The sequence below is a fragment of the Gobio gobio genome (assembly GCF_949357685.1).
Source record: "Gobio gobio genome assembly, chromosome: 18".
In the NCBI taxonomy this organism is placed as follows: domain Eukaryota; kingdom Metazoa; phylum Chordata; class Actinopteri; order Cypriniformes; family Gobionidae; genus Gobio; species Gobio gobio.
In genome coordinates this window covers 5447678-5466269 of record NC_137111.1, presented here as the reverse complement: position 1 = coordinate 5466269, position 18592 = coordinate 5447678, and the positions used below count along the sequence as shown (strand labels likewise).

The 18592-nt window shown below is 38.7% G+C and overlaps 2 protein-coding genes across 3 annotated transcripts in view; both read left to right on the top strand.

The window, feature by feature from the left end:
- The window catches only part of col21a1 (collagen, type XXI, alpha 1), a 103752-nt gene extending 101875 nt beyond the window's left edge, over positions 1 to 1877 (top strand). For both annotated transcript variants that reach the window (XM_079842859.1, XM_079842858.1), the window contains exon 29: positions 678 to 1877. In XM_079842859.1, coding sequence (XP_079698985.1) covers positions 678 to 865 — 188 coding nt within the window. In that variant the 3' untranslated portion in view covers positions 866 to 1877. The remainder of the gene's footprint in view (positions 1 to 677) is intronic.
- A 3532-nt stretch (positions 1878 to 5409) lies between these two features.
- The window catches only part of bmp5 (bone morphogenetic protein 5), a 36728-nt gene continuing 23545 nt past the window's right edge, over positions 5410 to 18592 (top strand). The window contains exons 1-2 of the mRNA XM_079842864.1: positions 5410 to 6561; positions 18078 to 18270. Coding sequence (XP_079698990.1) covers positions 6108 to 6561; positions 18078 to 18270 — 647 coding nt within the window. The 5' untranslated portion in view covers positions 5410 to 6107. The remainder of the gene's footprint in view (positions 6562 to 18077; positions 18271 to 18592) is intronic.

Genomic DNA, 18592 nt, shown 5'->3' with positions numbered 1-18592 from the left:
ATGTCGTTCAACCCAGAAACCAAAGAAAAACGTTGTGCACCGGTTTGAGCTTGAACGTGCCCCAGATGTAGTCTTTGACAAGTGCATTTTTCTCCGCTTTTTTTAGGTAAAGCTGTATTATTTTGTTGTGTTTGTGATTTTTTTTAGTTAATCATAGAAGTTTTGTTGTGTTTTTGTCATTTTTAATTACATTTTTAGTAATTTTGTTGTTGGTTTTTGTCATTTTAGATAATTTTAGCAGTTAATTGTTGAAGTTTTTGTCATTTTTATAATCTTTTATTAAAAGAACATGTCTACATAGTTATTAATTGTTATTTTGGTGCATCGTTTAACTCAATAAAAATGAGAAATGGCTGAAATAAAATGTTGATTTTTGTAATATTTTATTTCAGTGAATGTTTATTATATTTCAGGTGTTTTTTAAGGTTAGTTAACTCTAACTGCCCTGCTGTGAATGCGTTCCCCCAAATGTACATCTATAGGCATCAAGACATGCATCCATTTTTTGTTCCTTTAAATGCTCAATTAATGAATTAAAACAATTCAGGTGACTAAAATATGACTAACGTGGTGTCAAAATGAACACTGATTTACATGGTAGACAGAGCTTGCATGCTTGTATTTATCACAGAAACTGTCAGATATCACTTTGACACAGAATCTCACTTTGGCTCCAGGTCCGACGGGTCCGGCAGGGGTGGGAAAGCCAGGCTACCCGGGCAAGCCGGGCACACCTGGTCACAGCGGCGAGGAGGGGAAGAGAGGACACCCAGGGGAGCCCGGCCAGCCAGGCGTGTGCCACCCGTCCATGTGCTACGGCGCCATGTTGAGAAGAGACCCTTTCAGCAAAGGGCCAAACTATTGAAAGAGCTTTGGCCGGACGACAGACAGTCTGGATGCGGTGCTGCTCAGTGAACGAAAGAAAACAGCAACAGCGAATCTTTCCAATCTCAGGACGATCAAGAGTGTCTCACACTCATGGACACATGAAGTACCTCTTAAAGTGTAAATAATAAGTTGCCTACATTAACACCAACTCGATTCCACACTCGTCTTACTGTCACAAGCTGAGATGTGCCATGATTAATTCACGCTGTTTGTCACGAGGAATGAAACGCATCAGCCGAACACTTGTGAAAAGCATCCAGTGTGTGAGGAGCTCCGGAAACTCCACCACCACCAACAGGTCGACTCGCTTCTTCCTCGCCCTCTTGCTCCCCCGAGTGGCGTTCGACCATCACCGGCCCATCGTCTCGTCGTATTTATGACTGTCCGTTTGTGTTTCTTGTTGTCTTTTGCAGCTTGCGAGCTAGTCATGTGAGTTCTGCGATGCTTCATGCCTTTCTCTCGAATCCTCGTCCCTTTAGATATCGCTAGGGTTCCCACATCTTGTGACCAATGAATTCTCATAACTTTTCCAGGTATTTGTGATTACAGGAAACATTTAAAAAAAAAAATCTATTTAAATTTGTAATTTCTAACCTGTGATATTTTAGAGCAGAAAAATATATATTCACTATAAAAATGTCCATGATTTTATTCATTTCCGCACATCTTCCAGGCTTCCCGTAGTCTAGTGGTTAGATTTGAAATGGTAAAACTAATTTATCATATGCGTTCTTAATCCACATTTCTCTACAGAAAATGAGAAGAAAAAAAAGTCTTTCTTTTACCCTCGGTCGATAAAGGGTGTGTCGAAGAGTGTAATAAAGCACACCTGCCCATAAATGTATAATTTTTTTGTTATTTATAAGAACTGATATCAGTTACAGCTTCTCCTGTGAGAGCGCTTTCTTATTTTTGCAGTGATTATTTTTGTATAACATTCATGTGTTTGAATGACTTTTAATAATATTAATTAAAACCTTTTTTATGATTTTTGTGTTGCTGTTGTTGCTTCATGTTCTGTTACAATAATAGTATTATTTATGATTTGGGGAATGAGTACTATAGTTTATAACAGCGGTGGTTATTCTTATAGTGTCCCATAACAGGGCCATAAATAAAACTGGGAAAATAATTAAATAATATTTTTTTTTTTATTGGGAACTAATATATTTCTCAATGTTCTACTCTAATATATGCATTAAATATGTTCATGGTGACTTAATTTTCTAGGTAATAGAATTATTCTGAATGTATTACTGATTGCATGAAATAATACGTGACACATTATGGTTAGAACATGCATTATATATGACTAAAGTGCTGCTAAAAACCTTCCCTGTTTTAACTGCGCACAGATCCAGTCCTAGATGTCGCTGTTGCTCTTTCTTACATTTAGGATGTTCCCTGATAAGACTTTCCTGCTAGGTCTTCATCTGAACACTTTCTGATATCTGGGGGAGCTGACATTGACGTTGATGTTTACATTTGCAGTCAGTTTGGGCACTCACTCTTTATATTTGTCATATGTAAGCATTATAACAGTATCAACTTTATACTTTCCATATTCAAAAGAAGGTTCATAGGGAGCATCCTGGGTCGCTTTCTACACAGCATTGACCCTGGGACACAGGAACAGACTTTTGTCCACTGTAGTGGACATTATATTTCTAAAGAGCACTTTCAGAGATACCAAATGTTTGGAGGTTTCACCATGACAACAACCTCTCCTCTGTCTTTAAAAATGACGGACATTAAAGGCACAGGTAAGATTTTTGGATTAAAATATCCAATAACCACTAGAACAGTGTTATATATTTTGTCGACTTGTGTACTTACATTATCCCAAATGTGACACAATTAGTCTTATTGTGGTTTTCTTGATTTACCGCGAGTGCCATGTTTTACCGCCCTAATATGGATCTCTTACTGCAGTGTGAACAAGTGTCTCATAGCAGCGCCGAGTGAACGCAGAGTAGCATTATAACATCACTTTAACACACTTAAATGTGTGTAATATGATAAAACAGCGCTGCGTTACCCCCATAGACTGTAAAACAAATATGGATGTAGTGTCCGTGACGTCACCTGTAGGTTTCTGAAGAGCATTTTTGAAGCGTAAAGTCGGCCGTCGCCATCTTGGAAGCGCGTCACTCACTCTGGATAACTGAAACTGGGCAAAGAGGCGGGATGTGGGTGGAGCTGAGGTGCCTGAATTGCTGAAACCACGCCCACCTAGCTCGACCATAGTAGCAATCCACCTGTCACTCAAGTGGCCACGCCCTTAATTATGCAGGACTTTAAGGTGTAATATAATTTAAACGGATTAGTTATTTAAAAAATTCACCCCCTCACAGTTGTCATGAAGGGCAAAATTAGTTATATAGACCAAAACCACTTTTTGTACCAGACTGTAAACATGTTTTTTTCTGCTGTAAAGTTGGGCGTTTTAACATGGGGGAGATACAGATTTGACTCTCTTCTGGAGCCTGTCTCTAGTGGCCAGACGAGGAATTGCAGTTTAAGTCACTTCTGTGTTGGTTTCAAGAGACCGCGGGAGGTTGCCGCTTGGTGTAAACTAAAAAAAGGTGAATTTGTGAATTGTGTATTATGTGTTCAGTCTATAGGCGTGTAGTGATGTGTGGGTCAGCTTTTTTTCCAACCCGCCGGTCCCACTTTTATGAAATTATTTGGCCTGCCCCAGCTCGCACCGCACCATTGTATCTATTTTTACAACCTGCCCCGCACACGCGACCATTAAATAGACATACTAGGCATTGTAAAGTAAATGAAAACAGCCTTTATTTCAGCCTGAAAGTGCTTGGAAACATCACCCTATAAACTGGCAACAACATACGATTATTATAAATATGAACCATAAATCAGGTCATATTAATAACAAGATAGTGATAAACAGTTTCAACATTTCATTTTCAACAAAGCAGCGTTTGTATTCATCTAATAGGCTTAACTATTTTACCAGCACTGAACTGAAATGTTCATCTAGCGTTTTTACGTTCGCTGTGCAAAAAAAGAATGGCATCCACTGTACCGGGGTTTCATCTATTTCGGCTAGACTCTCCCGCACCTCGTCTTCCATCTTCACTTGTATCTCTCCGTTTTTGTTGTCGTGGCTGCTGGTGACGTGTCACGTGACGCCAAAGGTTTGGGGACATCACGCAAGTTACGTTGCTACGGCCTTCGTATTGTAACCTTATCAAAGATTCAAGAACCTAATAAAATATGAAAATAGATATTCCCAAATATTTAATATAGGCTATAGGGAATTGCATGCAACATACATGGATTTTATTTATTTATTTTTTAATGACCCGCCCCACAAATAAAGTGACAATTTCTTTCCCCGCCCCAACCCGACCCGCGGGTTATGAGACGACCCGCACATCACTAGCGTGTAGTGTTTCTTTTCAAAGTGACATCGCCATCTACTGGCCTGGCATGAATAATACAGCGTGGATCTGTGTAATAACACTGTTATACATTAACTCATCCATGAGATTTCTGCCCCAGTCCCGTCGGATTCTTTCCCACCGGCTGTAGAGGTGAAGACGACAACTACCCATGATTCCACAAAATCAATGCGTCATCAAACCATGCCTTTGCCTAACCCAGCAATTGGGATGTTTTAACCCAGCATTTGGGTTGTTTTAACCCAGCGGTTGGGTTGAACTTGAACTTAAATGTTTGACAACCCAATCGCTGGGTTAGTCCATTTTCAACCCAACTTGGGTTATTTTTAACACAGCAATTTTTAGAGTGTAAAGTCATTAATTCCATTTTATAACTTTACATAGTTGAGAGAATCATCTTTATACAAAGTTTGGTTTAAAAAACCTAAAACCTAAAAATTGATTGGTGAACAAAAAAAAAATCCCATTGTTTTTGCCTACACTCTAAAAAATGCTGTGTTAAAAATAACCCAAGTTGGGTTGAAAATGGACTAACCGAGCAATTGGGTTGTTTTAAGCAAACATTTAACCCAACCACTGGGTTAAAACAACCCAATTGCTGGGTTAGTCCATTTTCAACCCAACTTGGGTTATTTTTAACCCAGCATTTATAAGAGTGTGTACATGTCATTTCATGTCTTTTAATATTTTAAAGAACTGAGTACTGGAGTCCACTACAGAGAACATAGCATAAGAATAAAATATGTTTTTCAAAGAAGAAAAAAAAAAAATTTTGTTTCTTATGTTCTAATGGCATGGGGGGGGGGGGGGGGGGGGTGAAATGAACACAAAAAAATGATTCTGGTTCTCAAGAGGACAAGCTGCACATTTTTCCGGCTCATTTCCTTCTCTATTGGCTCACACTCACTCATAAATACTCAAAGCAAGTACAAATACAACTTTCGTTTAGGAAAGAAATGAATACGTGGGTACAATGTAGCCTATATAACCCAACCACAATCCTTCAGTACAAGAGTTTATTTTGCACACTCGCAGAAGTCTCACAATAGCCCCTGTCCAGATAATGGCCGTGCCACAGCAAACTCCTGCGCGCACTCGATGGCTGCGAGCGGGAACATAAGCCAGCAGCTCGAGCAGCGCTGAAATAAAGCTGACAGGTGTTTGCCCGCCTGGACTTTTCCTTTGACTAATCACGAAAGCTCTCATATATCAAGTGTCTCTCATTTCACGGTGAGCTTGCATTCATGCCCCAGGTCAACGATGTTTTATATACGACCGCTAGAGGTTGATGCAAACCCTCCAGAGTGTGGGACGGACTACTGCTTTCAACACTTTTCCAGGGATGTAGTCTTGAGTCGGTGCGCGCACAACTTGAGCTAGTTCATGCACCGACTCCCGAGGCTGCGTTCAGTCAATGCGCAGGGGGAGAGAGAGAGAGAGAGAGAGAGAGAGAGAGAGAGAGAGAGAGAGAGAGAGAGAGAGAGAGAGAGAGAGAGAGAGAGAGAGAGAGAGAGAGAGAGAGAGAGAGTCCTAGTTGCGCCTTTCGCTCTTCTGTTTGTTTGATGCTAAATTAAACATGCAACCGAATGGCAGTGGTGGAGATGTTGCCTAACAGTGGCACGGCGCGAGCAGCAGCTGACCCGAGGGAAGTCTAAGAAGGAGTTCAATATATAAAGACTCGAGTAGGCTAATAAAGAAACTCAAGCAAAGTTATTAATGGTGCACCATGGAGAGCGCCACCATCAACCCAGCACTCGCTTGGTGAAGGCACCATCATCCTGAGAGATAAAGATGAGAGCGCCAACACTCGGACTTCTGTGGAGCTGTCTCGGTTTTCTTCACGGCGTTCAGTGCGGTTTAGGAGACAACCATGTGCACTCGAGCTTTATTTACAGGCGGTTGCGCAACCACGAGCGGCGAGAGATCCAGAGAGAGATCCTCTCCATCCTGGGCTTGCCCCACCGTCCCAGGCCCTTCTCCCCGGGCAAGCAGGCGTCGTCGGCACCGCTCTTCATGCTGGACCTGTACAACGCGATGACGACCGACGAGGAGGACGCGATACTCGGGAAGGCGCTCGCCGGGAAAACGCGTAAAAGCGCGCACGGGGTTCCACACGGGTACTCGCGCGCCCCGCAGCAGCCGTACCGCGCAGCGCCGCTGACCAGCCAGAGCCCGCCTTTGGCCACCGCGCACGACACCAACTTTCTGAATGACGCGGATATGGTGATGAGTTTTGTCAATCTGGGTATGTATCAACTATACAATCGGGTTTTTCTCTTCATGTTTAAAATCACCTCACAGTTGTATGGATGTGTAAAATAATACTATCAATTCGTTCCTCTGACCCAATCAAAACCGCAGGGGAAATAAAAATGTACTAAATATGTAATGTATCCCCATAGTTTTACTTATTTCAGTAACACTATACAGTGTCCTGTTACATGTAGTTTACTATGGTAATAAATATAACCCTAACCCTATAGTAATATAACTCAGTATAATTCGTGTAACAAATACACATTAAACTTTATTTTAAGATGTCTTTGTAACAGTGTAATTATAATTACTAAGTAGTGAGTAATATTAAAAAGGGTTAGGGTTTGGGTTTAAGGTTGAGATTTGGTTGCAAATAATTATGCATAATCTACTGTTATTACTATGGTAAGTACATGTAATAAATGTAACAAGGACGCTGTAAAATATTTATATAGTGTTACAGTAAAGTAAAACAAATCCAAATACGCATTTCGCAGGAGTACATTTCTACAGTGTTTACGCCAGAATTATTGCATCTATTTGTTTTATATCTGAGGTTTGTTTTTTTCCACACACATGGATGTGAAGTTTTGTTTATAGGCAGTTTTTATGAAATGAGTGTTTTTGACAGAAAGCTCCTCGCGGTCTCTCAGACCCCAGAAGACGAAGGTTAAACGTAAAATATGTGCTCGTTTACAGAAGGAATGCAATTACAGCCCAGCTCCTGATTTAAAATGCTCATTATTGATAATTGCCGGCTCCCGTTGGGTTTGTCACAGTACACTATTACAGATTTAGTGCTTCACCGAGTTTATAAAACGTAAAATTATAACCTGTCGGATGTCGCAGACACACGGGAGTCTAGAGGAGTAAACAAACGTCTTATGTTTAGTTAAACTCAAACATTTAGATGATTAATGAACGCATTATCTGAGTCCATCGTTCAACAATAATGCTGTAAAAATGCATTCAATGTATAGCACTTTGACTTCATTCGATGATGTTGCGCACTTATATTACACTAGTATAGTATGTCTCGTTATTAAACACGTAGTTCCTTGAAATCATCTCTTTCAAATCTCAAATATAGTGCGATTCCAATGAATGAATTCCTATGAATGTTAAAATGGCAGGTGTTTTTTCTTCTTCATATTACTGGAATATCCACATGTACGCCGTCCTTGAGCACTCTATAAACGGTGTATATATAGGACTGTATGGTTACTGGAAACTCTGAGGCAATTGCAGGTTCTAGAGAAAGAAAATAAAAATGTGGCTATAAAGAGTGTCATTATATCAGAATACACATGACGCGCGACGTTTACATCCAGGGTTTGCTAATATCCTGTCGTTTGTAATAACTGCCTTTTGCTGTTATTTGAAGAATGCTGTGATAAGATTGAACTGTATACAACTTCAGTGGCTGTGACCTCTCACCTCACAGTTCATGTAAACTTATCAAGTGACTGTCTGACCTGAGGATAATTTGCCTTAATTACTTCCTGTTGTTAAGCAGAGGAAAGAGCTTGAAGAAAGGCCGCTTTTGCTCTAAATCTGCTAATCTGGTGCCAGTAGCTGGTGGCCTTTTTTTTTTTTCTAGCTTGGCAGATCTAATTTATGCCTGGTTTTGCCAGATTTTTCTTCCATTGTTCTGTTTATTGAGACGATAGAATCGTACACCCGGATGAATCACAAAAAACGTGTATGAATTTGCGGTTTTTATGGATTTGTCAGACAAATACAAAAAGGAGTTCTGTATAAACAAAGTTTGGGCCGAGTAAATAAGCGTGTGTGTTAAGGTAGAGTCCCCATCATCACCTGACCGGCGCTCCATGTGTTTCCACTCAGGGAATGTACAGCGTCTGCTTTCACAGCTCTTTCTGTACAATCAGACGCAAGCGCTGGAAGTATTCTGGATATATTGCAGGGCTTGACGTTGAGCAGTTTTTGAGTTTTTGCTCACCAGTCGTTATGGCTAGCGGTTTTCCAAAGTTACTAGCCACTCAACCTTTTCACTGGCCACAGTTTTGACATTAAAGGAACACTCCACTTTTTTTGAAAATAGGCTCATTTTACAAGTCCCCCAAAGACACTTTCAATATTTTTCCTATTTAAAACTTGACTCTTCTACAGTTACATCGTGTGCTAAGACCAACTGAAAATGAAAAGTTGCGATTTTCTACACCTATATGGCTAGGAACTACTTTCTCATTCCTGCGTAATAGTCGCGGATCTTCGCGGGCGTACCATGGCTGCAGCGGCGCAATGATATTACAGCGCCTGAAAGTAGCCCAGCTAGGTAACTTTCAATGTGACCGGCACTAAGTTTGTGTAGTTGCAGAGAAAGTTTCAGGCTTGCAGCCGACAAATTGTGTTGTGGATTTAGCTGTGATTAGCCATGGTTGTGTGTGTTGTAAAGGGCTGAGATAGTAAGTCGAAGGTGTAACTACCACCATGTTTCACAGAATACCAACAAATCATTGCGCCGCTGCAGCCATGTTACGGCCGCGAAGATCCAATACTATTACGCAGGAATGAGAAAGTAGTTCCTAGCCATATAGGTGTAGAAAATCGCAACTTTTCATTTTCAGTTTGTCTTAGCACACGATGTAACTGTAGAAGAGTCAAGTTTTAAATAGGAAAAATATTGAAAGTGTCTTTGGTCATTTTTTGAATGAGATGCTAATGGACTGATTAGAATCAATGATGTATGCTAAGCTACGCTAAAAGTGCTACCGCCAGATACAAAGATCGGCTGAATGGATTCAAAAACGGTAAAACTCAACTATTTAACTCTAGGGGACTTGTAAAATTAGCCTATTTTTTAAAAAAGTGGAGTGTTCCTTTACTACCTAGGGGAAAAAACGCCACTTAGATATTTTTTATATGATCTCATAATGTGTCAGCAGGATTATTAGGCTACTGTCACTTTAAGAGCTGACGCACAGATCCATTACACTGTTACACACATGTTTTCTTTCTCAACTGTTTACGTTCACTTCAAACAGAACTGACTGTGTTTACGTGAACACAAACCAAGACCGGCATTTTTACATTATTCCAGGGTTGCCAACTCTCACGCATTTGGCGTGATACACACACTTTCAGGCTCTGTCTCACAGTCTCACTCTGCCCAACTTAATCTCACGCCAAATTGCCAAACCTGCTTTTGATATTTAAAAAAGTCTAAGCTTTTAAATTTTGTTTTTGTTTTAATATGAAAATCAAACAATAAATACCACTTTGGCGCACTTAATGTGGCACAACAGTTAAAGCCAGAGCAGAGTTGCGACATGCTTTTACGCGGTCACATGGTTCATGGAGCGCTCAATACTTCAAGCGCTGTGTCAATACATTTGAAGGGCTTAAGCCAGGGGTCCAAAGTCCGGCCCGCGGGCCAAATGCAGCCCGGGGATGAATTTCAAACGGCCGATGTGTGTCTATTGAAATATATTATTTGTGGCCCGCCACGGATCATTTACAAGTCGTGCAGTTTCACGATGTCAACGCAGGGTGGCAGTTCTAGATTTTAGGCCAGGGAAAAAGCGCCAAAAGAGGAACGAAACAGCGCTGCTTATGCTCTGCACAACTCTCAAGCTCTGACTCTGAACAAATGTGTTTACCTGCTGAGCGTCTCGATCACATGATCACTAAACAGCCAATGAGAAGTGTTTGAATTCGGTGCAGAGGTCTCCGGTACGAGCTGCAAATCTCTCTGTGATTTGATTTGATTTAAATCCAGTTAAACAGCGCTGACTTAATCAACAACACTAATGTGCAAATCAGCTGAGCCGATTCAATTAAAATACTTTCAAACAACAATTCACCAACATTTATCATGGGTTTACTGTGGAAACACGACCTGTAACCGTGGTCATTTGTCAGAAATGCAGGTTAATATCTAATTTTATTTTGTTTGTGATGTAGACATGTATTAAATGAGTAATAAAGGCCAAATTGCAGACTATTTTTGTCATAAACTTGCAGTTTTGTGCATTTGTATTTATATGTTTATAGACTAAATACCATAAAGCCATTCTAGATATAGAAAGATATATATATATATATATATATATATATATATATATATATATATATATATATATATATATATATATATATATATATATATATATATATATATTTACTTTTTGCCTTGTGTGCACTGCAAAAAAAAAAACGCTGTCATTTAGTATTTTTGTCCCTTTTCTAGTCTAAATATATCTAAACATTCTTAAATCAAGATGCATTTACTTGATAAGTTAAATGACATTAGATATTTTTTCTTGTTTTCTGGAAAATAGAATGAAATTGAGGTGAGTTTTTGTTTTAAACAAGCAAATATATCTGCCAATGGCCCCGAAAAATAATGTTTCTGTTTGGAATCTTGTTTCTTGTTTCTGTCCCAAACAGAAACAAGATAATTTTTCTAATCCATTGGCAAATAATTTAGTTTGTTTCAATCAAAAACTCAATTCTTTTTGATTATTTCCCCCAGGAATCAAGAAAAAATGTAATTTTCCTTAGTAAAAGCATCTTGATTTAAGAATTTTTAGATATTTGGACTGGAAAAAAGAAATACCAAGTAAGAAAAGTATTTTTTGCAGTGTGGTTTTACCTAAATAGAGCACTTATTAAATTTAAATAAGAATAGAGTTCTAACTCAGTAATAATATTTAAATTTATATATATAATAGAAAAGGGACCGTCCCCCGGGTGTGTCCACAACATCGAATCTGGCCCCCTTTAGAAAAAGTTTGGACACCCCTGACTTAAGCGGATAGACGACAGCTTCACTGTACAGGTGTTTGCAGCAGGTTTTGGTAAACAGTACAGCATAGTGTGCATTGATTATTACGTCAACCATATTTACAGGATAATTTTATTATGGAGAGTGATGGAGATGCAACATTGTTAACATTACTGTTAATGTTTTTCTTGTGTTTAGCCCTCAGGTATTCCTTACTAATTGCTCACACTCACTCATTGATGGTCAAATGTGACCACACCTTAACTATTTTTCAATCAAGTAAATGTTCTATATTTTAGTTCAATAATATTTATTGAATATTTTGAGAGGATCTGTTAGTACTAAATACTATTTGTGCAATAATTATTGTCAATTAATGACCACTTAAAATATTTGTATTATTTATATTACAATCAGTAATTAAGGTTAAAATAGAGAATTCCAATTCAAAGAGGCAAATTAGAGTCATTTTGTGGCTAGAAAAATAATAATTTTCATTTGTAATGCTATTACCCACAGGTGCCTGTATGGCTCTTTAATCAATATACATGTATCTAGTTGCTCAAAAAAGTATTGCAGATCATGCTTACTTATTTTTATGTTTTGCATTTTAATAAATATTTAGATATGATCAAACACTAGATTTCTTTAAATGTGAAATTTTTAAACGTTAATAACTTACATCCTAATATTATTAATGATACGTATATAAGCACACTTAAGTGAATATTAATGAATGCGAGCAAATATAATTTAACCCAATAAACGTTCAAAATAGTGCTAAAATAGTGCTAAGGCAAACATATTTTTCCTCATATGTACAGTAGGCTATATACATATGAATTGATTCTGAATCAAGATCGAAAGCGATATTTGTGCCAATCACCCCCCCCTGAGAGGCGGCTTTATGTGGGTGTGAGCACAAAATCTGCAGGAATGAGTCAAATTATTAGGGATGCACCAATATGAACATTTTGGTCATTCTTTATATTTGAAAGCCGATAACCGATATATTGGCCGATAAATCGAAATTCAAATTTGTATAAAATTTTTGAGAGCTTGATTACAAAAACAAAAGTCTCAGCATTAAAGCCATGTCCCAAGCACACAGTTATGAAGTTCTCATTATGATTTTATGTAGCTGATATGACAGACTTGCGCTGCACATGTTGCTCTTAACTGTATTTTCCTTGTTGAAGCGATTCAATCATATTTCAATCAATTCAAACCCATCATCATGTTGATCAGTGCACATCTGAAGGAAATAATACATTATTTATTGGCTTTAATATATCGTCACATAACAATATGATTAAAAATTAACATATACCGGCTGATCCCGTATGGTGGCCGATATATAGTGCATCCTTAAAAATTGTGCTCAATACATGCAATCCCAAAATTTAAATGTTATTAAATAGTAGTTAAAGACACCTAATATAAAGTGTGACTGATATTTTTAATATGATCTCATAATGTGTCAGCAGGTTTATTAGGCTACTGTCACTTTAAGAACTGACGCACGGATCCATTTTATTTCTCAACTGTTTACGTTCACTTCAAACAGAACTGACCGTGTTTAAGTGAATACTCACAGAGACCTTGACATTATTGTGTGTGTATTTGACTGTTTAAGAGCAATAAGCAGTGACAAAGAGCTCAATTTAGTGCTGAGAGGCGGTTTAATGTGTGCACTTTGGGTGTGAGCAAAAAATCTGCAGGAATGAGTCAAATTAAGAGCAATCCCACGGCGAAATTCAAGCCCTGTAACAGCAACAATATTCATCCGGAGCAAATGAAGCGAGTGAGTGACGGGTTGTGTGTCACTCGCTGTTGGAGAGATGAGAGAGAGAGAGAGAGAGAGAGAGAGAGAGAGAGAGAGAGAGAGAGAGAGAGAGAGAGAGAGAGAGAGAGAGAGAGAGAGAGAGAGAGAGAGAGAGAGAGAGAGAGAGAGAGAGAGAGAGAGAGAGAGAGAGAGAGAGAGAGAGAGAGAGAGAGAGAGAGAGAGAGAGAGAGAGAGAGAGATGAATGAGATGCTGGTATTGTGTCTATTCTGTGGGAAATGAGTATTGGAAGTGTTTCAGATATTTCAGTATCGATATGTATCGAAAAAAAATATATTTTTGACACTACATTACACTTGGTTTATTATTTATTATGCCTTTTTAAAAGACTACAATTAAAAAATGTATATATTATATATAGAATTCAGTAGGAGTGACTGCGTCACACACCACTGCTGAAATACACACGCATTTATAACCCTGATCGCAGCCTGAATTTTCAATTCAAAATGTGTTCATGTTGTAAATTCATGGGTTTAAAAACAACAGCTTGTCTACTGTAGAATGAACAGAAAGTCAAAATTAGAAGAAGAAACCCAACCATGAGTAGAGCTTAAGCTGGATCATTGGCATGCACTCAAAATATACTTTTACTTTAAATGATCTCTTGAAATGAATGCACTGAATTAATTAAAGAATATCTCTCTGTTGCCCGGAAAGCACTATATCCCCATCCTCTGTTCTCAATTAGCTCCAGGATGCTGAAGTTGAGTCTGGCCAGCTGCTGTAACTGTGGCCTGCCCTCTGACCTCTCCGTGTTAAGTAACTACAGACTTTCACTGTAGATAAACTATCAGAGAGTCCGAGCTGCGCTATTTCACCAACACACTTCAGCTCTGCTGCTTCATCTGCATCTAATGCTTCAAAGACCTTCAAGACCATTCTTCTTTAAAGGATAGTTCACCCAAAAATGAAATATGATGGATAGATGCACTTTTATGATGATAGATGCAGTTTTATGATGGATAGATGCAGTTTTATGATGGATGGATGCACTTTTATGATGGATGGATGCACTTTTATGATGCACTTTTATGATGGATGGATGCACTTTTATGATGGATGGATGCACTTTTATGATGTATAGATGCACTTTTATGATGGATAGATGCACTTTTATGATGGATGGATGCACTTTTATGATGGATGGATGCACTTTTATGATTGATGGATGCACTTTTGTGATGGATGGATGCAGTTTTATGATGATAGATGCACTTTTATGATGGATGGATGCACTTTTATGATGGATAGATGCACTTTTATGATGGATAGATGCAGTTTTATGATGATAGATGCACTTTTATGATGGATGGATGCACTTTTATGATGGATAGATGCACTTTTATGATGGATGGATGCACTTTTATGATGGATGGATGCACTTTTATGATGGATAGATGTACTTTTATTGACTTCAAATCAGAACTACCCATTCACTGCCATTATAAAGCTTGGAAGAGCCAGGACATTTTTAATATAACTCTGATTGTGTTCGTCTGAAAGAAGAATGTCATACACACCTAGGATGACGTGAGGGAGAGTAAATCATGGGGTAATTTTCATTTTTGGGTGAACTATCCCTTTAACCCTTTTGTTCCTTTGCATGTTATTACAGTTCATTAATCAGTGTTCAGTTCCATTAATGGCTTTCCCTCCTCAAACATATAAGCGACCTTTTAACCAAAATAGGTTGAAAAATAATCTTATATGTTGGAACACATTAATACTGTATTCAATTAAAGTTCCAAGAGGTCCGGTCTCTATATTTCCTTCCCAGCGGAAGTCCGGATAATACTTTTTTTTGGAACAGTTAGTTATACATTTCCATGGGGCAGCCGTAGTACTTTACAAAAGAAAAAATCCTAAACACTCAAAATGAAAGATCCAATCAAAGATGAGAATCTGGGGCCCAGAGAGCCAAAGAAGTGATATCTAAGAATCTTAAACAGTATTTACCCCCCAAAAAAGTAAATATTTCTGGATATGAATATAAAAATGTTAGATGGGATGTTTTATCAGAATAGTTTTTTAATTGATTTATTATTTATTAAGACACGTGTATGGCACGTAGAAGGCCTTGTGACAGGGTTTACCTCTTAAGAAAATGGGCCATTTTTATATTTTTATAGTCTTCCCTTGCCATCTCTAAATAATTTTAATAATAATAATAATGAAATGCTCTTAATATACCAATTAATAATGCTAAATGTATGTAAACACAACATCTAAAGGTGTTAACTTACTTGTCACAAACCAGGTTTAGTTAAATGGTTGGAGTCATCTGTTTTTATGCTCACCGTGTTTCTGCTACTGTTGTTAAAATAACCACGTCATCTGCCGCTTTACCGTCTTTATCGGGAGAAAGCGAATCACATGAAGCGTAAAGAGCTTGAATGAACCGCGTTTGGCTCTAGATGAAAATATTAGAAGATGTTGCGTCGAAAGATCATTACTGTCACTTTAAACTTTAGAAACCCACCGGCTGTGAGGTGAAGACCACATGTCCTGAGATTCTGCGCTCAAACTTGGCTTCTTCAAACTACGCCTTTGTTTTGAATAGACAACCTCTAGCGGACGCAAAAGTTACATAGTGCACCTTTAAATTAAATATCGATGTTAAAGCACCTTTGAATCACCCGTAGTTCAGGGTTGCCAGATCCGTGTTTTTTCCCCACACCAAACATTATTTGTAGCGTCTCCCATCCAATAATCGCAAAGAGCTTTGTGCTTGTTACTTCTGATAACAAAGTCTCAGCTTTCAAATTCTGTCTATTTTATCACAAAATTCAAACAATAAACTGTAGCACCTCAGTTCAAGCGACTCTTTTCTTACTCTACTACAAGTTATAGCATGAAAACACATGAAAGAACATCAAAAGGTATGTTGAAATATACAGTACATCTTACTGAAATGTATCTCGTCCCACTCAATCAGTGTTTCCTCCGCAGAAAGACGTCAATAAAGCAGCTTGTGAACACTCACCCACCTCAGGAAAGTTATACAGTGTTCACAGTTTGTTAGTCAGCTATAAAAACACTAGAGAGGAGATACATTTAAGTGTTTATGAAAACTACCGTAAGTGCAACTGAGTTGTATACAAACATTTCAGTTTTTGTTTTTAGTGTGATTATTATATCTGAAAATAACTAACAGCTGAATATCATTGTTTGGGCTCTGTTGTTCATTTTATCCTCTGGTATTGTAGTAATGTACCAAATGAGAGGGTTTCATGCAGGGTGGATTTAGTGATTTGGGGGCCCCAGGCAAAATATAGGCGGACATTTGCCTGGATTATCCTTGAGTTTCCTTTCTCTTTTGTAATGCTTCTACTTGGGTCCATCACATAAACAAGTAAGCGATATTTAAATCAATAAATATATAATACGCATTGTTGCTCAGTATTTAGTTATAGCTTCAGATGCATATTTAATTTGCGACAAGCAGGATATACACAAGGCATTTTCAACATGGATGCGCTGAACGCAAATCTCGCATTTAAAAAGCATTTTTAGGGGGCCCTTGGCTTTTGGGGGCCCAAGGCGGTTGCCTACCTTTGCCTAATGGTTTCATGAGTACACTCTAAAAAATGCTGGGATAAAAATAACCCAAATTGGGTTGAAAATGGACTAACCCAGCAATTGGGTTGTTTTAACTCAGCGATTGGGTGGTTTTAAGCAAACATTTAACCCAACCGCTGGGTTAAAACAACCCAATTGCTGGGTTAGTCCATTTTCAACCCAACTTGGGTTATTTTTAACCCAGCATTTTTTTAGAGTGTAGGTTACAGCTTTATTTGGGAGAGATTTTATACTGGATCAGTATCCTCAGATATATTTTGTATCAGTGTATCTTTATTCCCTTACAAAAATGTACCATGGTAACTATAAATTCTGCCAAAATACACTCTAAAAAATGCTGGGTTAAAAACAACCCAAGTTGGGTTGAATATGCACTAACCCAGCAATTGGGTTGTTTTAACCCAGTGAATGGGTTGTTTTAACCCAGCGGTTGGGTTGAATGTTTAATTAAAACAACCTAATTGCTGGGTTAAAACAACCCATTCACTGGGATAAAACAACCCCATTGCTTTGTTTTTAACCCAGCATTTTTTTTAGAGTGTAACACTAATTTATATAAAATAAAGAAAAAATTGGTAGGTGCTCAGCAAACATGTGCTTGCCTTCCAGAAAAGACATTATTTCACTGCTGATTACAACCTGGAGTGAAACTGATGTAATCTTGAAAACTGCACCGATAACTAGTAACTATTTTGTGATTCAGAATGGCGGCGATGCCACGATCAGATCCTGCATGAATGCTCGGAGGCTTGCTCAAGGGAATGAAGCGTTTGATAGCCATCTGGCAGAGCAGTTTCTAGATATACGGAGAGAGCCTTATCTACTAGGCACGTCAGTTTTCTCGTTATGCTTTCTACCATTTAGGACATGTTTAGGAGGCAGCTCTACATTTCTGACAGCGATAACCTCTCACCCACATGGTATTTCTGCAGATTAGAAATGAGAATCTTGGGAGGTCAGAAAACTTGTGATACATTGTTCGCAAAAAGACGAAATTTGTGTCTTGTCAGCTTTTCTCTGCGAGCGCAGTGTGTTGTTAGCGAAGGCCTGTTTTTCTTCCCTGACAGCCCATTCATCATGGACGGAGCGCACAGGGAAGGGCCTGTGCAGCGCTGCTACCTGTGCTTAGATGGCTGATTTAATGGGCTGGATATTGCTTTTGTTGGTCGCCCAAATGTTTGGACTAGGCGTGGAATGTTGACCGTTTTGATGAATGACTTTTTAAAGAAAGCAGCTCCTGACACTTAACATGTGTGCGATAGTCTTCTCCGTCCTCCAGTGCGAAACGAACGAGCAGATTCTCATTGTGCGCTTTGTGTTTCCGTGCAGTCGAGAGGGATAAGGATTTCTCCCATCACAGACGGCACTACAGGGAGTTTCGCTTCGACCTGACTCAGATCCCGGAAGGCGAGGCGGTGACCGCAGCAGAGTTCAGGATTTATAAGGATCAAAGTCCCGTCAGATATGAGAACATCACCCTCAAGGTCACCATATACCAAGTCATCAAAGAATATCCGACCAGGTGAGTCATTCTCACGTTTGACACTGCCGTTCAAAAGTTGAAACAAATTAATGTTTCTCATTAACCCATTAGTTCTGTTGAATGCCTATAATTACAGAATCAAAGAGAATTAAAGTAAGGAATAATTGGCTCATTGAATTACTAGAAAAAACGATGCACACCCGAGGTTTAACGGGCTTAACTGGTTTAACGCCGCTTCGTGTCGTGGCCGTTAAACCTCAGGTGGGCATTATTTTTCAACAATTCAACGGCCCAGAGTCAATTATTCCACTTATCGAAACCACACCTCAAAACACACCTTGTTCAGATGTTGTATTTCAAG